This window comes from Lepisosteus platostomus, chromosome 1 (assembly GCF_059453375.1).
Source record: "Lepisosteus platostomus isolate fLepPlt1 chromosome 1, fLepPlt1.hap1, whole genome shotgun sequence".
Classification (NCBI taxonomy): domain Eukaryota; kingdom Metazoa; phylum Chordata; class Actinopteri; order Semionotiformes; family Lepisosteidae; genus Lepisosteus; species Lepisosteus platostomus.
Window position 1 is genome coordinate 10,759,203 of NC_142611.1, and position 25,563 is coordinate 10,784,765.

At 42.5% G+C, this 25,563-nt stretch overlaps 1 protein-coding gene across 1 annotated transcript; it reads left to right on the forward strand.

Moving 5' to 3' along the window:
* Positions 1-14,677: 14,677 nt before the first annotated feature.
* On the forward strand, positions 14,678-25,344 carry LOC148677675 (neuronal acetylcholine receptor subunit alpha-9-like). Its single transcript, XM_088623374.1, has 5 exons — positions 14,678-15,433; positions 16,066-16,211; positions 20,018-20,172; positions 20,480-21,012; positions 21,910-25,344. Exons 1-5 carry the CDS (start codon positions 15,388-15,390, stop codon positions 22,512-22,514), a joined length of 1,485 nt encoding a protein of 494 aa, XP_088479500.1. The 5' UTR covers positions 14,678-15,387; the 3' UTR covers positions 22,515-25,344.
* The last annotated feature ends 219 nt before the right edge of the window (positions 25,345-25,563 follow it).

A 25,563-nucleotide genomic window follows, 5' to 3' on the forward strand; every position in this document is an offset into this window, starting at 1 on the left:
TTTAAAGGGTTTCTATAGCCTTCTCCTGATCTGTGCCCTTCTACAACTTTATCCCTAGCATGTTTTAAAAGCTCCTTGGTCTTCTCGGTTGAATCTTTGCTTGAAATTCACAGCCTGCCTAAGGGACCTTAAAGATACATGTCCTGTGTGCTCTACTGACGTACTGTATATGCTTGCAGTACCTGACACCACAAACTCCCTTTCGTAATCAACCACTGTCTGGTTCTCTCACAGCTCATCTGGAAGGCATGGTACTGTTGCTGTTTTTGCATGCTTTTTTCCAGGCAAAATCTATGCATCTGTCTTGCTTTGCTTTTATAGTTTCCTGCAGTTTGTACCGTTTCTTGCTGATACCACTCATCTCTAAGCTTTATGGACACAATGTCTTTCGCCACGGTGTACCACAAAGGATGTTTATAAAAGCAGAGGAGGCTCTCTGGAGCACTTGAGGAAAATTCTTGGAGGAAGGTTGAAAGCACCTGGGTGGGTATTCCCTGTGCTACGCTACTGATCTTGTGTCTTAAACTGGGAAACAGTTAATAACATCAGAACGCGTGCTGGCTCATCCTTGCAGAGCAGCGGGCTGGCTGAGTCTTCTGTTGCGGTGCTGTGCTGCAGCAGGGGCTGTTGATCAGGGCTTGCTCAAGCTTTGCCAGTCTGTGGCGCAGCTTCAGCACTTTCTAGTTGTGTTTTTCACAAGGGGCACGCAGCTGTGAGTCTGCGCGCATTTGCCTGCATTTATTTCATCTCACCCGACCTGTGATAAAAAATGATCAGCCGTTAAATTGTCATGTCATCGTTTTAAAAATCAAACAGCCGACGCTGATGAGGTTGGGTGAATCTGTTCTACTGTTTTACTGACAGTGGCTGATGTTAGACCCTGATCATTCGATGATGAGGTTTGTAGGCCCTGATAATCCCAATGAAAACTACAGTGTTGATTCAGAGCTGAAAAACTGTGCACTAGGATACTAAGATGACTCTAGCACATGGCCACAAACAGATACATACCTCATGTGTCCCAGGACCAGCTCAGTGTAGCACACAACAATTTGGACCCACATTTTGCATTGTACTACACATTACGTACATCTCAAGTACTTTACAAGCACTAACGTGATACATTTTATCAGAAGGATGAGAACTGAAGATGTTTTCAAAATGGCTAGAGCTTCTTTTTCATTCATTTATATAATTAATCTCACAGATGGAAAAAGAAGAAACAGATGATAGTCCGAGAGGGACTGATCAACATCAGTAGACTTAGGCGTGGTGAGACACAGTTCGAGACATTGTAACTTTTAGATTATGACCTTACCTTGATAAAACATGCTTCACACCAAAGCGTTTCAGTTGTTCAAGTTTTTATAGCTGCATTAACGCAGGCGCACTGTCTAAGATTGATAGAGATGATCACACCAAGATCAACTGTTCCTATATATTGACCCCTCGTGACCAGTGGTACGCTGGGGGAGTCTTTTTCCTTCTGTTGTCAATAAGAAAAATCAACTTAGCTTTTTCAACGTTGAGGTCACATCAAGTGAGGTGGATCAAGTTTCCAAAGTATCGCTTCTAAGCCCATGTTCTTTGGTATACCTAATCAGTGCCACTGCACTAGGTATAATTAGCAATGTGGAATGGAATGATTGAAACCCTCTTGTTTAGTCCATTGACAGGTTTGGATAGAGAACACAGTACATTGAATGTACAGAGGAAGACCGTGCAGGCAACACAAGGAGAACATACAAACAGATAACACCCTAGGAACTGAACCCAGATCTTGCACAGAAATAAGAAATGTAAATGCAAACACGGACATATCTACAGTACGTCTGTATACAAACTTTCACCTCATTCTGAGACCTATCAAGATCTGAGTTAGAGTCATTACCAGTCATCAGCTTTTTATCACACGAGGCATCGCCATCGCCATCCCCAGATTCGTTCCAACTCATTGGACCTGAAGACTGATCGGAAATTGTTCAACAGCACAGTGTGTAGAGTGTGCTTCCAGTTGCAGGTCTGTGGCCAGACTCCGGTGCGATTGGAAAAAGGAGTTTATGTTAATATACAGGAAAAGATCAGTATACAGGTATGTCCCAATAGCACTTTCTTTCTGTTACAGTGCCAAACTTGTAAAAAAAAATCCCCATTTTCCATTAACCTTAAAGGAATAATTCAAAGCAGAGCTGGAGCAGTCGAGTTTACACCCACCTTTTTTAACCTTTTCTGAATATTTTGTTTTTGAAATAGTGGAAACTACGTAGAAGTGTGTTTAAAACTGAGAGGAGGAGGCACTTCTTGATCCACAGGGCTGTGGGAGTATGGAACAAGCTACCCAGCCATGATGTGCAACACCCCGGGCTCTCTTCAAGACACAACTAGATGAGATCCCGTGACCAGTAGGCCACCAACTACAAAAACAGGACAGACGTCCCCTCTCCAGATGGTCTCCTCTCGTTTGTAACCTTTCGAATGCCCTCGGCTGCTCACTGGGGGCAGGAAACGGGTTAGTGGCTTGTGACGTGTTGGTTCGCTGTGCCCAACAAGGCAGGGCTTGCACTTCCCTGAGGGAGCTCTGGTTAACCGAAGAGCTACAGCGCCGATCGCTGATCGGCTCTCAGATGTTAATCATCATCCTGAGGACGGGTGACTCACCCAGAGCAGGACGCGTGACGCGACCTGAGACAGACCCTGCTCAAAGCACACTCGGGCAGCAGAGCCCGGTGATCAGTGAAATGTCTAAAAAGGGTCAATTATCTTTATTATTAATTTTTATTATTAAAATTATATTATTAAAAATGTTACATGTAACAGAGTGGTATAGCAGTTTGGATTACAGCAAACGCATAATCGACTTATACAGCAAACAAAACAACCTAAGACGCACACATTATGGATGTCAAAATGAAGGATTCGGTACACTTAAAGAGCGAACACAAATTAAACAAGTACGTTGATCAACATTTCCTTCCGAGGTGCACTTCCACGTATTAGTTTTCTTCCTGGTGCACGATATTCAAGCCCAGTGGATGTAAGGGTCTTGCACAGATCTGAAGCTCAACATGAAACTGCATACTGTCGGTCTTTGTAAAGAAAGCAGACAGTCGTCACCATCAAAGGGCTCAGCTCACTGGGAGCGTTTGCGATGCTTCATTTATGTGGTTCATGGAGAATGTTGAGTTCTGTTGGTTGTGAACCACATCCCAGCACTGTATGTAGCTCAACAAGCACACAGTAACTCTCCTTTTATTCGGTAGAGATAAAAAAAAGAGAAAAAGAAAAGAAACGAAAAAGGTTTTGTCTCTTTCCTGGAGCCTTTTGATCAGTAATAACTACCACCAGTTCATTGGCTCTATTGGATGTTACAGCTGTTGTCCACCGCTCCGTAGACACTGAAAGACATATTATTTGAAAATATGGCAACATACTGTATACATAGGTCTACATGCATAGTCTTTGACAGCTTTCACACCCCTTTTGCACAGAGATTTTACCTTTAAATAGAATTATTAAACATAATACAATTTGATTTCTTGACTCTCATATAAAATATGTCCCAGCACTAAAAACGATGATACAATAACAATATCATGTGCAAGCACCTCCAACATATTACTAATGGAAGTACCCATCGCCACAAATGTCAGAACTCAAAACCAGAAGTCCTTTATCAAAGTCTATTAAGACCGGGGTGGGGCAGAGGTTCAGACGTGTCCAGTTGGCGCTGGGGTCGGGCAGGTTCAAAGATGGCGAGGACTGACTTGACTTGCGATCAGAAATGGCCCCTGTGGTTAACCAGGCGTCGTGTGTTCAGCTGTCTGTGCACTCCGAGCCGGGAAAGAGCAGGTGGCCTGAGGAAGTGCATTCGAAGGACAAAGTCATGTCTTCATCTTCAAGGCAGTTCGGGGACTGAGGGATGGAGCAAATTAACAACTGGCAGTTTGGAAATTGCGAGCTATACTGGGGGAAAACGCAAATGAGCCGAGGCTTACAGATTCTTGATGGGGAGCAGTCTTCGGCTTGGGTTTGATAAGAGCCCTTGCTGTACAACCTCCCTTTTCTCCTAGTCAGGAAATCGGTTTAACATCTCATCTGAAGGATCCACCATCATGTGGGCAGAACGATTTGGAAGTTCTGGTCCAGAGTTATAGAGACAGTGTTGCGGTGCACCAGCACCACGTACATCAGCTAACCTGATGTCTCTCATTCCAGTACTCACTGCGCTCAGCCTTGCTTAAGATCAGGCTACAGGGTGGCAGGAACAAATATGCCAATGGATTATGTTTAGAACTCACGAAGAAACAACAAAAAGAATGCTTATGTAATGAATTGCATGTGTTTATAAAAACAGTCTGCCTAGCTGATTTGTAGCCTTTCAAATGTTCTTATAAAACAAATTAATTTTTGCTGAAAATCTATTGGGAGTGAAGGGTAGAAAAACAAACACTATTTTTTTAATAGCATGCCTGACCTCCTGAAGGTGTTTTTTTTATGGTTCGTGCATTTTGCTGCTGGGCCTTTTGTGTGAGGAGCGCTGAAGTCTGTTTCCGAAATACCAACAACAAACCTGTGGTTTTCTCTCTCAGCTCTACAGTAATATATGTATATGTAAAATAAGTCAAGCTGCCTGACCACAGTATGCAGTTTTTTTCTTTATACAGGAAACACCTGTGTTAGTTGTAGCCACCAAATTAGATGTTGCCACAGTTCCTGAAACAAAGCTTTATCTCCACATTTCTTCTTTTTCTTGTTTGAAGACATTTTGGCACAAAAACAAATACTAACACAATAGTTTAAATGCTGATATTGTGCATTCCAGAGCCACTGACATTAAAGATTTAGACTGCTGTAGCACCAAGATAACCTACAGTCTGTTGTTTATTCATTTGTATTAAAGGTGCTACCAACACATTTTCAAAAAATCTCAAATGCCATCACCCATCACCACCAGCATATCAAATACCAGGAAAATTTCACATTTAGTGTTGGAGCTTCTTTCTGGGGGCACAGATCAGGGTTGGGGAACAGGTTCCTGCAGTATGGGGATACTGACCAGGGCTTGGAATATTAAGGTTTTCCAAATTGTGAAATTCACAACTTTTCAGTGTAGCATTCTACTGACTTTATTGCAATAGTTAAAGCACGATCAACAGTACAACACTGTGAGGTAGCCAACAACATATGTTATTACTATTCAGTTTAGATTAAATTCACCTCCATTCACTGAACTATCATCCTGTTCCTCATTAAACCTCAGTCATTAATCCTTCCTTCCTACTTCAGGCATGCAAGAATTCACAGCACAGTTCATTAGAGTTTTGATATGAGTTTATTTAACAGCCCAGAACATCAAAAACATGCCCTAAATTTAATCAGCTACAGCTCCATCCAGCCTTCTGTGCTCCATAAAGATCAAGACAAGCATGGGTCACGTACTGTATATAAAACATACATTGTAAAAGCGCAGAGATGGCATAGGAAAATTTGAACCACCAATTAACAGAATGCATATTCTAATGTGTAGCCGTCCAAGAATATCACAGATTCTGTCAGATATTCATATCTCAATGGCTTTACATGCCATTGAGCAGTTTGGCTCATTCAAAAGGGAGAGGCTTGACTCTCTTGTGCTCATGGCCAGGCCTCTCAACCATTTGGAGGAAGAATGCAGTCACCCCTTCACATAAACACAGAAACACAGTGAGTTGTGCTGTGCTATCGAAATTATTGAAAAAGTTAAAGCCCAAAGAAAAAGGTCCATCTAGTTCTGTTTGAGAGCTGCTAATTAATCTGAGGATCTGATCCAGATGTTTTTTAACGAAGCCTGGTTATTGGCTTAAACAGCATGGCTGGGTGGCTCATTCTACACTCCCACAAGCCTTTGGGTCAAAACGGTTTCTCCTCCTGTTCTCGATTTTAACGGCACTTTGTCTTAGCTTCCCCTTGTTGTCACGGATGTAGGAAAGGGACAAACCGTGGAATGACAGGAGAGCGAAAAGACCCTATGCGTAGCGGCGAGACAGGGGTTAGCCCGGGCTCAGCTGTTCAGGAAATGTCGTATAGAAACCTATGCCCTCAGGTAGTGGACATGGGGCGACCTGGTGCTAGGCGGGTTTCAGGACATCTGAACGTCAATGCTGAGCGGAGACAGAATGAAAGACCCGGAAATAAATAGCCCCAGAGAGAGAGAAACACCGGAAGGATAGCAAAGCACCGGAAACAAGAGACAGGGCAGAGAAGGAGCGCCCTCTGGACTTGTGTCCTTTGGTTTGTGCTTCCCAGTGGATCAGGTATGTTGGGTCGACTGGCATTGCTCTTGAGGATTTGAAATATCTGGATCAGGTCTGCTTGTAGTCTTCTCTCTTCAAAACTAAATGTGTTCAGTTCTTGTAGCATGTCAGTCTTGGGCATGCCTCCAAGCTCAGGAACGCATCTGTTTGCTCTTTTCGGGACTGTATCTCCACAACATGCCAGTCTTTATATATATATATTTTTTAAATCCTACGTAGTTTTGGAAACGTGTTGTGTTCTAGAAATATTAAAAACCGCATTTATCTTGAACGCTGCGGTGAAAAAGGTCGCTTACTGTAATTCAATTGTCAATGAAACAATATTTCTGTTTGAACCTGCAGGACCCAGCTGGTCAGTTTTAACTTTGTGTGCTAAGTGAAAGTAACAGAGGTGCCGTTACCTTGTTACTCAAAAGCTATTCACTGAGGACGCAGAAATCATTAAAGTTTTATACTTGGGTACAGATAGCAAAGAAGACTTCCATAGGCTTGTTTCACTTTATTAATTCATAATAAGGGAAAACGTTCAATGGAAAGTTCCTTAGAAATGGTGAGAAGTATCATGCCATTTAGAATTTCTCCTTACATGGGAACTACACAGAAAATGGAACATAATTCTAATTCAGTCCACATTCCTGGTTTGCTTTAAGTTGAATTTTCCAGATTTCATGTTCTAAATTGACCCCACTTTGGAGCTTGATTTAATGTGTGCGTATTGTTGAGTACATTTCAAATTTGCATACTGTATTAATGGAGTTTATAACGAACGTTCGGGAGGAATGACAACAGCCAAGTTCAATCAGCCTCAGTAATTTGTAATCAATCCTGATGTAATTTTCTTGGTACACTTTCCCCCCTTCTCTCCCTCGTATACATCTTTTGCATTCCTCCTCCACCCCCTCTCCACTTCTGTGGCTGCCCCTTGGTAACTCTGCTGAGGGTCTCAGCCTCCTCACCTAAGCCAAGGGTTAAGCCAAATTATTGTAACGAACAGTTCTTTCCGGACCCTATGCGGACGACACAATCCGACGGAGTGGGGAAACACTGGGGAAACGTCATGCAGGAATACGGGGCTGAAGACAGGGGGGCGTGTCCAAGGTGCGCTGGTGCACGGGGGAGGTGTGGCCGAGGCGAACAATCCAAAACAGAAGTCCTTAGGGAATATCCAAAACACAAAGGTAAGTCCAAAACCAGGGGATCCATCAAAACGCGGAATTAAAACACGAAGGCCGGGTCGGAACCGGCGGACAGGGAACAGGAACGGGAACCAAGATTAAAACCTTAACGGGACCAGGCGCTTCCAGGTCCCGGACTCGCACGATACGGAAATCAGATGGAGAACCCGGATGAGCGTCAGCGCCTGGCTTTTAAGGTGGGCTGGGAATAGGAAACAGGTGCGCAGAATAAAGTCTCAAGTGAAAGGGCTGGAGCACCCTTAAGGAGGGGGCACTATAATCGTGACAATTATAGTAACTTAAAATATTCAATAAACCATTCAATAGGCTTAATTCTTGCCTGTCGTCATTCCTAGTGAATTCACTGAGGCTTAACGGTTTCATTTGTATTTTGGGAGCATGTGGATTTGTGGAGATTGTGGAAACATGGTTGTTCAGACTGTATTGTGGAGTTTTAGAGTATGAAAATTAACGTCTCAAGGGAGGTATTGTAAATATTTTAAATCATTTTAGGCACTAGTCATGGTCTTTCTTAACAGAGAAGACTACGAAGGGATCTGAGATCTGATTCGAAGTATTCAGAATCATCCCATAGCTCCTTTTAGTTCAAAATAATGGACTTCTTCATTTTTTCAGACTTAAAGAAGAAACACAGACTAGGGCACACAAGCCGAAAGTATGGAAGAGGCTACCCAGCTGATATCCAGGCTTCTTTCTATCAATTAACTTCTAAAGCCCATACAGGCTAAACGTTCATTTGCAAACCTTCTTATATTCCGCTACGATGCAAACTGGACAGAAACAGAATAAATCAGCCGTTCGCATTCTCTCTCTGCCAGAAAGGACAGTCTCCAGATTGGTAGAAAGGTGCATCTTTGCTGACCTGAGTCCTAGTCAATGTTGAAGATTTTCTGACAGGCAGTGGTCCTCCACTTTGTCTCCTTTCCCTCTGCTTGCACCTCATCCTACAGCACAAAAGGTGTTGTCCTTTAACCTTTCACCTCCAACCTGCGAAGCTGTAGATTAAGGCGATGGAGGAGGTCAGAATGGAATCTGACCACTTTCAGTTCTCACGCCTGTACGCTTAACTACACCACCAGAAAAGAGTACGTCATAGCAGGGCCATAATGCCAGATGCTGCAATCTGTGGAGACTGCTTTTGATGTTTTCATATGGTGGTTTCATAAACTTTGCAAAGGGCCGAGGACAGAATTCCTCTAGAAATTCGTATTCCTGAACATCTAAACCCTACATGATTAAAGCGTGTTTGAAGACATCACAGAAGTCTATTCAAAAGTGGCTGCCATGCTCACATGAGATCACCACTTCTTCACCAGAAAATCAGATAAAATTCAAATTCAGTTTGTTCGGCGCCTTTATTTCACTGCGATTCTGAGAAAAGCGTTGCACGCGTGTTCACTTGAATTGCAGTCTGGGAAAGAGAAAATGTGTAAAATTCTCTGGATTTCACTGACATTCTTGAGATCGAATCTTTAAAACCTTCATAGAAAATCTAATGTAAATTATTACATTTTATTTTCGTTGTGTGAGAAATTTAGCTCGGATAACAAGAAGGAATCCTACAATATGTTTTTATATATCTTTATAGATAGAAAATGTATACAAGTAATGAATGGAATGATTGTACATTCTTTTGTAAATTCCAGGAATTAAAAAAAATATATTAATGTATTGCTGGATTCACTCCCTGAGCCCAAATTCATGTGAATCTTTTAGACATTTAAAGAATGTCACTGTTATTATATGATAATATACTCCATATTAGGGTCAAACTATAAATGATTAAGTTTAGCTTGGTACATAGGTCTAAGATTGAGTGTTAACTTGAAGCTCATAGTTTTTTCATAAACAAATAAATCTTTATGATACTGTTAATTTAAAAACATTATATTTATTTGTTCTGCTTACAGTACTTACAAAAAAGCAGTGTTCAAACAGATGATATCAGGTCTCTCAGACTTTTCCATTTCAAAATAAATTTATGCAGCCTGTACATTTTTGGAGCCACGAAAAAACAATACTATAATGCTATTTTAAGCTTATGTAAAAAGCTCTCCAGATGTAATCACTCTCCTTATGAAATCTGAAAAAAAAATCTCTATATACCACAAAAACATACAAACTACGTTTTTTTTCTTGAATAATTTCTAAACATGTAATACTATAGGCATTGAATAGAGCAAAGTCATATTTATCTTAAAGAATTTAAATTGTGAAATCATGATTGTCACATAATTTAAGTTCTTTACACCCCTGTCATTAATATTTTGTAAACGCTCCTCTGGTAAAGATTACACTGGGAAGTCACATCAGTATGTTATATATGGTACTCTTTGTTTCTTATGTCATTAATAAGTCTGCAGGGTAAAGGTTTTTTAAATACCCATTTTAAAAAAATCTGACAAATCAAAAATAATGACAGATTACATTTAGAATCTTTAAGTTAACTGTGATAACAACGTAGTACTGTCTTGTACATAATTATTGTACGACTGCTTTTCTTTAGAATTAAAACAAATTAAATTCATGAATAGTGTGAAAACTGTTCAAGACAGGAAAAAAAACTTTTTTGAACAAATTAAGAAAAAAAGGAAAACTCAAACTAAAACTGTTTCCGTTTTTCAGTGGGTAAAGTTCATCAAATGAGAAAAAGGTCTGAAGCCATTAACCCCTCCAAGTCTCTCACAAAACATAGCCATTGTGATGGATGGGAATCTGAACTTTATTAAATGGACTGCTGAAATTTACATTTTAACGTATTGGACCGCTGTGAACGCAGTGGAGGCAACATAGGCAATTCTGCTTAATACCACCCAAAACAGTAGTAATGCTTTTGTCCTTCAAGTTACTTCAGACAAATTTAGCTACTCTCGTTTTATGAGGAAGTGAGAAAATCAGAATTAATCAGAAAACCCCAATTTCTGAGAAATTTCCAATCCGAGAAATAACAACAAATCTGTATTAGCATGTTAACACAGCAAATTATTTCCAACGCATAACCTTTCGACTGTGGTCCTCAAGCTTCTTGAACATCATGAGAAATATCTTAATATATATGTATATATACGTTATGACTAATGTTTGGATAACAATCTTTTTTTCGTATGGCATTGCATGGAGCATCATAAAACGAACGATACTTGCAATCCGTATTTATATGCAAAAAATACATTTAAAATATTATTTGAGATCTGAAACCAAACGCGTCATCTTTGCACTGCTACACAAATGAGAGAAATGTGTTTAAGAAGGGGTGCGGTCTCCACAATAAATGGTCTTTCAAAAACTCCATTTCTTGCGTTTCGTATCGATCAAAGGTCAACAATCGATACGCGTCGTCGCCACGTTGGAATTAGTACTGTAAATTCCTTTTCGGAAAAATAAAATTGGGATTTTTAATAAAATCTTAACGTAGTAAACACAGTATATGAATTATATATTTGGGAAATTAAGTAATGATATAAAACATATTGGATTAGCAACTGTAAAGGCAGGCTACACTAAGATTCAGAGGAGGTTAACCTTGATTGCAATAACACAGTATTACAAGTTAAAACCTTACAGATTATTCGTAGAAAAAAAACCGCACGACGATTGATAATAATAATAGGGCGCCACATCTCTGCAGAGAGTAGAAATTGCAACAACTGCTTCTCCAACGCAATAAATACAGAAGGATATGATACAGAGATAATAAATCTTATAAACTCGAAATCCCCGCGTCACTTAATAACCCCGACCGCGTTTTAGTTGAGAAATAACCATTTCACTCTTTACTTCAGGCAACGGTAACCTTTAATCGGTCACAAAGTATTTTCCTGTAGTGTTCCAGGTTAAATTATTTTTATTCAATATTATGGAAACACATTACTGTTTGTTGCGCCTTTCCTCCTTTAACACGGCAGAATATTAATGATAATATTTTCCAGATTTTGTCAAGTCAAATTGGCACACATTAATGCTTTTCCCGGAGCGCTGAACTAAGTAGTTTTTCCACGTAAAATGTTTTTACAATTACATCGAGAAAACCTGCCAGGCTATTTCCTCTGCAACGAAATTGTTTAATCATCTTTTTTTTTACACGAAATTCACCACCCCGAGAAAAAAAAACAAACAGCTGCTAACAGGTGAAGTAACGGACATGGTATATCATCAAATACGCACCTGTCTTTGATCAGAAAACCCCCTATTATTACAGATGTGCTTGTGGTGGCCCATCTGTGAAACGAAGCGAGAGAAAACGAAAGTATTGATATGATTAAGAAACCGGTAAACCTGAAATGTCACCTTTGCAGCAGTGGTGAGGGGTTTCTGTAAAACATTTTCAGGCGGTCTCCACGAAGCTCCCCTGCTCTCATTTTTTTTTAAAGTGGAAAAACAGTAGAGCTTGTAACAAGTTTAAATCTATATCATTTTCAAACTTTTATATCAGGGTTCTGTTTTTTTTTTTAACCTGGGTTAATTTCCTAGTTAATTAAACAATTAATCTAATTATCACCTAAAATAGTCTTATATAAGGATTTTCTTGGATAGCCGTATCACAATTACCCAGCTGAATAAAAAAATAAATCATTCATGTAACAGGATATTCAAAACTCCAGAAGACGCAGAAGACTGTAGGTGCTCCAGCAATTGTGTTAAGGACCTCTGTCTTACACAGCTTTCAGTGGGTGGGTTAATTTAACTGCTTCTAGAGAGTCTTAGTGCAGTGTTGCCCCCACACAAAGAAATCACCAATATCTAAACGAATGGAACAATTTTCTTGTGATCAGCTAAGCAGGTGATTGGTGTTAAGTAATTAGGTGATTTTGAACTAATTAGGGATCTAGCGTCTGAGTATCTGATCACGTCAGGCCCCAAGGACCAGAAATCTACGAACTGACAGAACACACACCAGAACAATCACACCCAAACCCCCCCTGGCTCTCTACAATACCTACAGCTGGTCCCCCAGGACAAACAACATCTGGCTCAACGTCCACGACAGTGAAACTATGCGCTACGTGCTCAAATACTGAATCGAACCCAGGTCTGCCGGGGAGAAAATGTCCATGAAGGTCATCAAATACTACGTCCAATTCAAACAATTTATGAACACGGACAGGGGAGAGACCAGCAGCCATATCACCCTGCAGCTCACAACTAGTAACCCACTGGAGCTCAGCAGGTGTGAGCCTGGCCAGTACCCGGATGGGAGACTCCTGGGAAAAACTAAGGTTGCTGCTGGAAGATGTTTTGGAGGCGCCAGTAGGGGGCGCTCACCCTGTGGTCTATGTGGGCTGTAATGCCCCAGTATAGTAACAGGGAAGCTATACTGTAAAAAGGCACTGTCCTTCAGATGAGATGTAAAACCTGACTCTCTGTGGTCATTAAAAATCCCAGGGCATTTCTTGAAAAGAGTAGGGGTGTAACTCCGGTGTCCTGGCCAAATTTCCCATTGGCCCTTACCAATCATGGCCTCCTAATAATCCCCCTCTATGAATTGGCTTCATCACTCTGCTCTCCTCCCCACTGATAGCTGATGTGTGGTGAGCGTTCTGGGGCACTATGGCTGCCGTCGCATCATCCAGGTGGGGCTGCACATTGGTGGTGGTGGAGGGGATCCCCATTACCTGTAAAGCGCTTTGAGTGGAGTGTCCAGAAAAGTTCTATATAAGTGTAAGCAATTATTAATATTATATGAGTCCAAGGGCATGGTCATGGAACAAAGTTAACTGACCCCCTGTCCCTGCCCTAACTCTAAACTTAACGCCCATAACACGGGCAGCTTAAACTTAAGGCCTCTAAAAAACTTTATGTTCAATAATTGTACCTGTAATCTGTCATTTCTGAGGGCAAATCAATAAACCTTTCCCCCACCTCCTCCCACACCATGTACTCATTCACACGACTCATCAAAGCCTCAGGACTGTAATAATCAAAACTGTACCATTCCCGAACGCGATAATTCAAGGTAATGTAAATTCTCTTACTCACAAATTCACTAACACCCCCCCACACACACACACACGAATGGCACCCTCATCGGGGACCGGTCGTTCGTTGGCATGCCTTTGAAAGCTTTTTTTTTAAATAAAATGTGGTACCGAAAACCTTAATGGCTGAACTGTTGTCAGTTTAGTGGTGCAGTTTCTGTATTTTAACCCACTTTATAGTAAACGTCCTTACTGTTTTATTTATTTGAGAGATTTTATTATTATTTATTATTTTTATTATAGATTTTAGAGACTGAAAGTAAGAAAAGGGATTCTGAGTTTAGTGCGCTAAGGTTGAAGAACAGAGGTGCTGTTTTGACGTGTCCTAAAAGGCTGGTTCTAGCACGTTTTCTCCATTTTGGTCAAACTTATTAAAATGTGCTGTGTGTTTTTGGATTTCGACTCTTGCTTTAAGATTTTTTTTTAAATGAAAATGGTTCCAAGATATGTAGATTCCTCCTGCTCTTCTTTTTTCGCATTTGACGGCTGATCGTGCTGATGTTTTGCTGGGGGAGGTTTCCAAACTGTTTCAAGACTCCTGTGCAGGACCCCGCATAACTTCATAAGCATACAGAACCCTAAGCAGTAAGAATTAGAAAATGTAAAACAATTCATCAGCAATTACTTTAGACACGCATTGTGTGTTCCTCAGACTGACATGAGATCGCATATTGAGCTGCAGTTCAGCTGGAATAATCGTCTGGCAGGTGTGGGAATTCTGGGATTTGATTTATTTTGGAGAAGAATATTTGTCTAGTTATTTCTTACAATGTAGCAGAAAGCGCTTCTCTGTCTCTCCTTATCCCTTGCCGGCAGTGTGTGCAGTCTGTCCACTCTGGGTAGCCAGCTCTGCTTGATCACCGAGCTGCACATTGTCAGGGTCTGCTTTTCCAGCTAAGCATTCATTCCCAAATTCCTGCCTCTTTTTCCTTCTGAACCCAGGCGAGAACTTCCAAGTGCTACATTATAAGTCCTTTGTGGGAACTAAATTAAACTTGTATCTCTCCTAAGGTAACCGCTAGACTTTCAAGGTGATGTTTTGTCAGATCGTCTCAGAGACAGTACTTGCAATTCATCAGGTGTCCACAAAGGGGCAGTATGGGCATAAATCGTCAGGGAACAGCTCAAATTTTCCCCAAGTGTCATCCATTTGAACTTTAGGTGACTATAGGCGCAATTTAGGCAGCACAGTGCTGTTATTTTTCCTTTACCAGTGCTCTCTTTGTCCAGCTAAAATATTGCCGCATTTAATGTAGAAACGGTTGTCTGTTACCAAAACCGTTTTGACAGGCTTGAATACTAAGAATAGAAATCGATCCCGGAATATTTTATTACTGTGTTAACATATAATGCTATGGACATTTTAAAATGCATGGGGTACTTACTGTATGTTACACAATCTTACAGACTATTTCGCTGCGACTTGTTAAAAGGATATTTCACACTTCTAAAATCATCTTGCTAGAAGGTGCTTAATCACTATTAACAGGTGTATTTTCGTAATACTGGCGAAATCTCTGCTACAAGCGCAAGCAACAGGAGCGATTTTTTATCCGAAAGAATGAGCGACGGCAAAGATAGATATTTGTTGTTGTGTTTTTTCCGTGACAGCGGAGAGTCTCTAGCAGACGGTGGCCTGTACCAGAACTCAGCGGGTCCAGTTTCTCCCCGGCCTCCGCGTTACGTGATAGCCCGGTTCTTGTTCCACAGCTCAGCGGCGGCACTCTTGAGCTGGACAAGCTGGGCGCACAGTCCCTGCGCAGGTGAACCTCCGGTGTGGGGAGCCCGTCCTGCTGCGGAGTGTGAACCGCCCGCTGGATGTGGCAGGCGGGGCAGACCGCGCGTTTTCCATCTGTCTTACGAGCTACAGAGGTGTGAGCAGGTGTGACCGCTGCCACCGAGCTCAAGAGGGCAGAAACAAAAATGAAGAGAAGCATATTTATCTTGGGCTTTGCCGTCTTGTGTCAAGGTGAGCCTTATTTTCTTTCGCCAGAATCCACTGCTTTCTGGCATTAAAGCATTACAGCGTTTTTAGACTGTGTTTAACCGACGACTGCGCTGTTCTGACTACCGTAGCATAAAATAATCTCGAGAGAATTAAAAAAATGTTGTTGTTTTTTTTAAAAAGTGGTTTGTCCTCGAGAATGTGCTGTATTGTTAAACTTAAGGTGGAAAAGGAAACGCTCGGCTGCAGTTAAACTTCAATAACGGGGGATTAACCTTTTGTGGATGGGGCGGCCCCTTTCAAGAAATCACTTTCGACGAGCACCCCCAATTAAGATTAAATTAAAGTTAAGGAGGGGAAATCATATATTAATTGTATATATGTCTGTACTGGACTGGGTGACGGCTTAATATAGAACCTTATTCAGAACCACCACCTCAGAAGACGTCTGTGTCAGGTGTGTGGGGGGGTGCTTCTAAGAGAGCTTATAATTTATATTTTTCGGTACTCTAGCGCGTTTGTTAGCTAGAGCTGAGAGGTTTACATATGTATATACGTGGGTCCCGAAGACCCCATGAGTAAGAATGTCGGGGTGATATCCATTCCTGTCCGTTGAGAGACGTTGCTCCAGAGTCGTCTCTGGTTTGTGCCCGCAGTCGCCTCCTGCGCTCAAGGGAAATACGCCCAGATGCTGTTTCATGATCTGCTGGAGAATTACTCTAACGCCCTGAGGCCGGTAGAAGACACAGACAAAGCCCTGAATGTTACCCTGCAGATCACCCTTTCGCAAATTAAAGACATGGTAAGACGTTGCCGATCACATACCTCACTTAATTGTTTTCCTTTCTTTACGTCGGGACATAAAGCTGGAGAGAACTTGGAAATTGGGAAATAATTAGGAGATTTGGGCATAAAGCTTCCTACACTGAGCACAGGCATACTTCTTACAAATTAATAAAGCTGCAGGCTTTGCAGTGGTAAGCATCGCTGCCTAGCAGCGCCTGGGCCCTGGGTTCGACTACGGACCTGGCCTGCAGTCTACGTGGAGTTTGCATGTTCTCCATGTTTTCGCTCGAGTTTCCTCTAGGGGCTCCCGAAAGTCCAAAAAGCATACTGGTAGGTTAATTGGATTCTGGGGAAAGCAGCCCTAGTGTGTGTACCTTGAATTACTATAATACTATATACTATGCTAGTACAAATCTAGTACATCATAAGACCAGCAATAAAGCTCGGCAGGCGCATCATTAACTTCATTAAATACTGAGTGAAGGTATAAAACGTAGCAACGAAGGTGGGTCAGGAACGCGAAACACGAGTCTTACGTAGAGGAAGAAGGTGGTAACTACAGTGAAACTGGATAGATCACAAGTGCTCTCTAAACAGGTGCGTCTTGACGCTGGTCTAATAGCCTTTAGCTTAGTGTGAGTGTAGATGGCGAAGAAGCAGCACGGCTCTGGAAGATGGAGTGTGCTCAGCTGCAGTATACTTCTGAGCTTTATTCGTTAGAGAAAAGAGGTGCCAGTATAAGCGAATAATAAAAAAAAGAGTTTTACTTCATGTGAAAGACCTCTGCGCGTTCACAAGAGGGAGGCGTGCTAATACGTTTCCATGATTAGACGCGTTAACTCGCGAACCAAAGTTTCACGGTCTCTCTTTCACGTTTTAAAATGGCCAAGACACATTTCTTCCGACTGGCTGTGATGTAATCCATAATTACATTCAAGGACAGCTTACGGGATGGCAACACCCATCAGAAATGATCATCCAGGTGCCGCCGTCCTTTTTGAATTTTTCAGACATCAGACGCCTTACACTGCCACCTTCCGGGAAGCCTGGCAAATTAATCTGAGATGGGAGGCAGCTGTGAGCATTCTTTGACACGGTTTATGTAGTCGTTTACGGTTATTTTTTTTTCCTCCAAGTGTATGAATATGATCGAATTAAACCATTTATTCCCTCTAATAAATATGTAATATTAAATATTCCATATATATATAAAGGCCAGACCACAGGTCAATATATATGTATTTAAAAAAGTATTTACCCAGTTTGTAACAATAATACATCTCGGTATACTGGATTTCCTGTAGTAACGCCACTGCCGAAAGCTGAAGGTCCCGTTGCAACTCAACTAATGATCCTTTCGTGCCTCGTTAATTTAATCAGCTGACGACTTCTACACTTTACTTCCAAAAAAGCAAAATAATAAAACACCGAGCGTTTGATACAGGTTTCTACTAAATTGTATATTAAATGGGTTATCTAAGAAAATGGTTAATTAACACCGGTGCAAGATACTTTCAGGTGTTGGGAGCGTTCAGTGTAAGCGCCCGCCTGTTATTATAGATCCCCGCAGTCAGGTTACCTAGAGACTGCGATGGGTCTCCTCGCTGCAGATAACGAAATCGTGGTGGTTTATGAATTAAAGATGTTTTATATATAAACATGAACAGGTAATTCCATTGACAATTACCACATTGAGCAAGAAAAGCTCCATGCCCTCCGCGCAGTTAGGCAATTAATAGGTCAGGCAAAAAATGAACTTGCAAAATGGAAGCGATTTGTTATCGGTACATTATGCGACCTAATAAATAAGTTATGGAAAGAAACAAGCCTGTGTCTCATTGGTTTGTCCTTTTTTTTCTGAGGTTAATAGTCAATAGTCGTACGTCTACCTGTTAATGACCCCTGTGTCTATCATTAGCAAGTCTGACTCATTCTTGGGCCAGTTAGACTTATAGCTGTTATACGCAACCAGTTAGCGACAGGATTACTATCGGCTCAAATGACCAGTTTTACATCTTCACTGGGACATTCAGTTATGTCTTTGTGAGCTCTATTCTTGATATCTAACGAGGTAGTTTCTAAAGCTTATTTCAAGGGTGCAAAATTTGCAATTAGTTTACTAAAACCCACGACGCAAAAGTAAAGGCGCAACGCCAACGTGGGTATGAAAAATAAACACCGTCGCGCAACAAAAAGATGGCACTCAAGTTCCGTGGGTTCAAATACCTTCAAGAAACATAAAAAGTATCAGAAAATGTGAACGCCAATTGTGATAATGAAAACATTACGAGGCATTATATATTATATGCTGAATGAGTGTGGAGGTTAGGTAATATTTTAATTATAATAATAATAACTGGTATTACTACTACTATTATTATTATTAATAGCCATTTTGAATTGCTGAGCAGTCTCCAAACTCTGGACTGGACATGGATAATATATGTGTTAATAGGTAGGGAATGAACATGATATTCAGATAATATTGAAGGGATTGTAGTGCTTTTTTTAGTATTGCCATGCGCAATTTTTCCGACATAAATGGTTGGGACATGATAGCTATTTAATGTTAAGGTGACCATATGACTGTATTCACTTTTGAGATTTGGCCAGGGTTTTTTAAACGGGCTTCAATTGGGAGAGGTTAATAATCCCCATAAGATGGGGATTGTGGGTTTGAGTCCCACCTGGGTCGATTAATTATTTAGCAGGCATATCACTCTGCAACTCAGAACTGGCAGCCCACTGAAGGTCAGCAGGTGTGAGCCTGGCCAGTACCTGGATGGGAGACCTCCTGGGAACAACTAAGGCTGCTGCTGGAAGAGGTGTTAGTGGGGCCAGCAGGGGGCGCTCACCCTGCGGTCCATGTGGGTCCTAATGCCCCAGTGTAGTGACGGGGACACTATACTGTAAAAAACAGGCGCCGTCCTTCGGATGAGACATAAAACCGAGGTCCTGACTCTCTCTGTGGTCATTAAAAATCCCAGGGCGTTTCTCGAAAAGAGTAGGGGTGTAACCCCAGCGTCCTGGCCAAATTTCCTTACAATCATGGCCTCCTAATAATCCCCATCTATGAATTGGCTTCATCACTCTGTTCTCCTCCACACTGATAGCTGATGTGTGGTGAGCGTTCTGGCGCACTATGGCTGCCGTCGCATCATCCAGGTGGATGCTGCACATTGGTGGTGGTGGAGGGGATCCCCATTACCTGTAAAGCACTTTGAATGGAGTGTGCAGAAAAGTGCTATATAAGTGTAAGCAAGTATTATTATTATTATTATTATTATTATTATTATTATTATTATTAATAGGCTGAAGAGATCAGCTGTTGTGAAAACCTGAGCATCTTGTCACTGTCCTCAGCCTTGTGTCGTATTTGTGATTGAGGTGTGAGCTCCAGGATGTGTTTCACAGGCAGGCGGAGTCCAGGTTGGAGCTTTCTCTTTTCTAGAGTCTGGCCAGACCTCTCATGCCCACATACTGCTTGCTGCGCTACTGCCTCCTCTGACACAGAAGGTGTGTCCCCAGGGCACAACCTCGTGTTTCACCTGGGGGGGAGCAGTCAGAAGGGTAAAATGTAAAAACGGCCTTCATGTACGAAGCCAGGCGTGCAAGGAGGAACCAAAAGTTCTCTGCAAAAAAACAAACCACAGATCGACAGAGGTTTTGTTGTTGCTGAATGAAATCTGGCCGGGGAAGTTTTTGCTTTGGGAACAGGGAAATCAGTTTTGTGGAATGCATCCCCCACAATGCACAGTGAGATCATTTTGTTTTCTTCGGCACACAACTGACCTGTTTCCCCCCTCCACACTGTGGGCACAGGATGAGAGGAATCAGATCCTGACAGCCTACCTGTGGATCAGACAGACCTGGTACGATGCCTACCTCAAGTGGGACAAGGAGGCCTACGATGGCCTGGACGCAATCCGAATTCCCAGCAATCTGGTCTGGAGACCCGACATCGTGCTTTACAATAAGTAAGAGGGTTTTTTTTTGATAACTGCTGCAGCAAGCGTTACATCATGGTGACAGCTTGTCATTCTACTGCTCAGAGGGATCCAAAGCTTGAGGTCTTTCAAGCAGGGGCAGGTTACTCGCTTGTAATGCACCTGAAACCAATTTCATTTTCACGAGTATGGCTTAGTATTTTAAAATAGTTTGTTTCTCTGAGCATTGTGCACGCATCATTTAAACTCGGGTGCAGGTTCGGGGAGAACGCCGTCCTGAGTCGTGGACTGGTACAACTGGCGGTAACCGTTTGCGTCCAATCGTGTTCGCCTGCAGGGCCGACGACGACTTCTCAGGCCCCGTGGACACGAACGTGGTCCTGAGGTCCAACGGGGAGATCACCTGGGACTCCCCCGCCATCACCAAGAGCTCCTGCGTGGTGGACGTCTCCTACTTCCCCTTTGATGACCAGCAGTGCAACCTGACCTTCGGCTCCTGGACCTACAACGGCAACCAGGTCGACATCACCATGGGCATGGACAGCGGGGATCTGTCCGACTTCGTGGAGAACGTGGAGTGGGAGTGCCACGGCATGCCGGCCACCAGGAACGTCATCATGTACGGCTGCTGCTCCGACCCGTACCCTGACATCACCTACACCCTGCTGCTCAAGAGGCGCTCCTCCTTCTACATCTTCAACCTGCTCATCCCCTGCGTCATGATCTCCTTCCTGGCCCCGCTGGGCTTCTACCTGCCCGCCGACTCGGGGGAGAAGGTGTCCCTGGGCGTCACCGTGCTCTTGGCCCTCACCGTCTTCCAGCTGATGGTGGCCGAGAGCATGCCGCCCTCGGAGAACGTGCCCCTGATTGGTGAGTCTGGCCCCAGGCCCGGCGGAGAACGACCGCTCAGCTGCTGCGTTCGGGGACGGTGTGAGGAAAGACTTTTCCTGTGCGTACAGCCACACTTCCTGTGCTGCACGAGATCAAGGGGTCTCCTGATTTTCATTCTAGAATTCTTTTTATATGGAAATAAAATATGCACTGTTGATGCTTCCATATATCTATATATATATGGAAATCTCCCATAGCCATATAATCCATTATCCATATAATTCCATACATAATCTTACATATATAAAAATATATCTGTGTATTTTTATCTACATATCTTCCACCCACTTTCTAATCGCTGCCTACAGTTCAGGGCGGCAGGGGAGCCTACCTGGAGCCTATCCTGGTAAGCAGCTGGCGCAAGGCTGGGTGCACCCTGGACAGGACGCCAGTCCATCGCAGGGCAGGTGCCCAGTCAACCGCAGGCACAAACCCAGACACGCACCCGCAAGGATGCCTTTGGACTGGAGGGTCCATCTCGAGGAAACGCATGTGAACGTGGGGGGAGAACATTCAAACTCCACACTGGTAGCAATCCAAGGTCCAGCAATGGACCCAGGGCAATGAGGCACCAATGCTAACCACTGCACCACCATGCTGCCATGTCTACATATGTCCTGCAATAATATGGAATGGGACTACTTATATACAGATAATGGTCACAAGGGTTTTCTAGTACAGCTTAAAAAGGATTAAGAGTTTTAATACAGTATGAGATACATGCACACCCATGTTTCACAGGTGGTAATAATATCAGTGTGGATTACGATGCTTTGCCCTCAGAAGCGCATGCCGTTCCGTTCATCTTTGTACCGAAAGCCCCATTCCACAGCCTCGCAGGGAGGAAAACGTGTTTCTGGCTTTGTGTTCCTGCAGGCAAGTATTACATTGCGACCATGACCATGATCACCGCCTCCACGGCCCTGACCATTTTCATCATGAACATCCACCACTGCGGGGCGGAGGCCAAGCCCGTGCCCAAGTGGGCGAAGGTGGTCATCATCGACTACATGTCCAAGATCTTCTTCGTCTACGAGGTGGGCGAGAACTGCACGACCCCGCAGGGGGAGAAGAGCCGGGACGTCCGGGTGCCGGCGGAGGAGCAGGCCGCCGCCGGGAAGGGCAGAAAGCCGCCGGGAAGAAAGACGCAGTCGGGCACCTCCAGGGGTTGCCAGAGCAATTACGAGCGCTGCGCCGGGGAGGAGCCGAACGGCAACGTGAACGGGTGTCCGAAAGAGGACCTGGGCTGCCCGGGAAAGGCCCAGGCCCAGGCCCAGGCCCAGGCCTGCGCCTGTGGTCGCCACGGCACCGTCGTCAAGAACATCGAGTACATCGCCAACTGCTTCCGAGAGCAGAGGGCGACGTGCGCGAAGGGCGCCGAGTGGAAAAAAGTGGCGAAGGTCATGGACAGGTTCTTCATGTGGGTCTTCTTCATCATGGTCTTCCTCATGAGCATCCTCATCATCGGCAAGGCCACCTGACCCGCCCAGGTAGTCGTCGGCAGCCGGCACACGTCAACCAAGTCCGTTTTTTTGGGGGGGGGGGACAACCCGCTTTTCGTTTGGAGCCAGGCCACGGGGAAACGAAGTGAGCAGCTGCTACTTTCAGCCGCAGACTTTGTCATTTCGACTGGTTAAGGAAGCACCCTAACAAAGTTTACAGACCAGCTCCTAGCTGGTTAACTATGTTTTTTGGGCATCATCACACCTCTTTTTGCTTTCTGGTGTTTTTCACATGGTTTCACTTTTGATTTTTTTACAGTACACTCCCCGTTTTCATGCCCCATTCATGTAAGAGGGTTTACATACAAACTTCCTGCCTATTCTCTCAGAAAAGGATAGGGCAATTTGCTCTACTAGTTTCAGGGAACAGCCATTGTCATTTTCAGGATCTTTTTACCAAAACACTACGGTTCATTTTGATATGCCTAAAAAGTCACTTGTTTTAAAGATTCTGCTTTACGTTACCTCTCTCTGTGCTTACACTTTATGCGTGGTTTATTAATGTGCTTACAGTATTTCTTACTGCTGTTCTTATGTAGGTACTGACATATATCCAGTATAGGCAATATGATGCAATTAATTGGTTTTCTCACAGAATTAAGTCTTTACAAAATAATTTGTAGTGGAATGACTATAATTTGTATTTTTTACATTATAACACTATACTGATGTACATTTTATGAAACGTACTGTATATGCAGGAGTGCAATTAAGAAGGTTTCCATTCCAGATATGCATGGTATATTTGCAGGTGTCCAGAGAGTTTATTAAGCTTCTGTTCTGTATAAAGTTCTGTATCTACTTTGCCATGATGCTTTTCTAATATTTTCTTTGCTTTTACCATGAATATACCACACGCTGAAAAGTTGCTTTAAAAGGCTAGACAGCATTTACACAGCTTTAACTCTATGCAGTGGATTAAACCTTCCTGTGTCTGCAGTCCCCCTGTTATTTGAGTTCAAGACAGTGGCAATAAGCAGGCATATCTTGTTTAGCTGGGGAAACCAGAGCTTCTCTGCTACCGAGGTTGCTTGAAGGTCAGAGCTCACAATATTTTCTATTCAAAATGATGCAGTGAATTTTTCATGAACAGCTTTGTTTCCACCAGGTGTAAGATGTAAGTCAATCTGCATCTACTGGAAATGCACATAAATAATGCACTTAATGATATCGACAGTATGGTGTTTAACAAAAGCCAATAAGTACTCATTGCATCCTTGGTAAGCCTTTTTAACTTAGTTGTTATACAGGTTAATATCTTGCCAAATATCAGGACTTTGAGCAATAAATTCTGCCGTGATGGTTGTCCCAATGCTTGTTTCAGACAGCTGGAGCTCAGATTTTTTATGAAAAAGTTTGCTTATCTGTCTGTTTCATTATCAATGTTACCTGTACAGGCAGGGTTAACCCATCACGTCTCCACTGAAGGAACTCCTCTTTATCATGTTACTCTCCATAACACACAGTGGAAGAGATATGGGTCGTTTTTTAAGAGGCCATCACTTATGAAATGTATCACCGAAAGTTGCAATTCTTCCATTTGTCTTGTCCCCTCTATCCATTTTCAAGATGCTTTATCTGATACAGGATTGTGGGGGTGCTGGTGCCTATGTTTTTGGACTGAGGGGAAACTGGGGTACCCAGAGGAAACCCTCAGGGAGAACATACAAACTCCATGCAGCACCCCAAGTCCGGAATCGAACCCAGGACCCCAGCTCTGTGAGGCATCAGTTCTGGTCTCATCCTAATCTTCCCTGCTTAAGATAAAAAAGGATCAGTCCCTGCAGCTTAATGGTGATGGACATTCCCTTAACATATCCAGAATGTACTGTATCTGTATCCCAGAGCAGCAATACCTTCAATATAACATGGCGATCAAAATTGTATTCTTACGTCATGAGTTTACTCTGCTTTTCCGGGTTTTACTATACGGCCCGGTGCTTTAATCAAAGAAAAGGCAAATACATTTCTAAAATATTCTGAGGAATTTGAGGGAAATGCCTCATTGTAGCACACTTTCCTCGGGCGTATAAAGTGACTGTCCTCATAGATTTGTGGTGCACAAATCTATGGGTGTTGCTGGGAAGCACTACTTGTAGTTTTTGCTTTGGGGGGGACTGACGTCTTTTGACATTTCTACAGCTGGAACACCTTAGTCACCTTCACACTCAGCATCGCCACGTCCACGAATGGATACGGAAATAGCTAACTTCGGAAGGAAACATTTGAGTGCGTGTGACCACTGTGAGTAAGCACATCTTTATCAAAACTGTGAAGTGGCGTACTGGGTTGCTTGCAAAGCTGTCAGTTCAGTATGCACATTTCTAAACCTTTGCAGACTTTAATCTTAGCATAGCTTTCTGGAACTAAATTCAACTGACACCTCTGCTCAATTCTAGATTTGTTCATCCTTAAAGGTGGCAAGTAAGATTCTTTAGTGATATACTGGTTCATTGCCACAGTGAGCTGTCCAGCTGTTGCTCATGTTTTCATTTGGTGGACTCTTATGTTAAAATACCTTCTTCAATTCACTTTATCACTGCCTAGCATAAGAAGATCACTGTTAGCTCTGTAATAATACAGATAGTTGTTAAGTGTGAAATGGATTCTTTATCTTTTTTTGTTTACTAAGGACACATACAATACCAATCAGAGTCATACAAGCAGGTTTCATATAATTTATAATAAGTATAATAAATAACATTTTATATTATAATATCTTTATGATAAATATATTATATAAAATATTTGCACAACTGTGTAAACCCTTTCACCCTTTCTCATGGGGAATAAAACTTAAATTAGAAACTATGAAACAAGGCAAACATCTAATAGAATAAGGACATTTCTGCAGGATATACTGTATGTTTCACCACCCTGCACAGCTGCTAGAAAAAAAGTTGTGTCCTATAAAATTGAATCCTGCATGAATTTCATTTTTAAAAATAAATGTTACTCACTTTAATAACTTATAATAGACCAGTTGCTGTTACAATAACATAATGTTAAATCGAACATAAATACTATA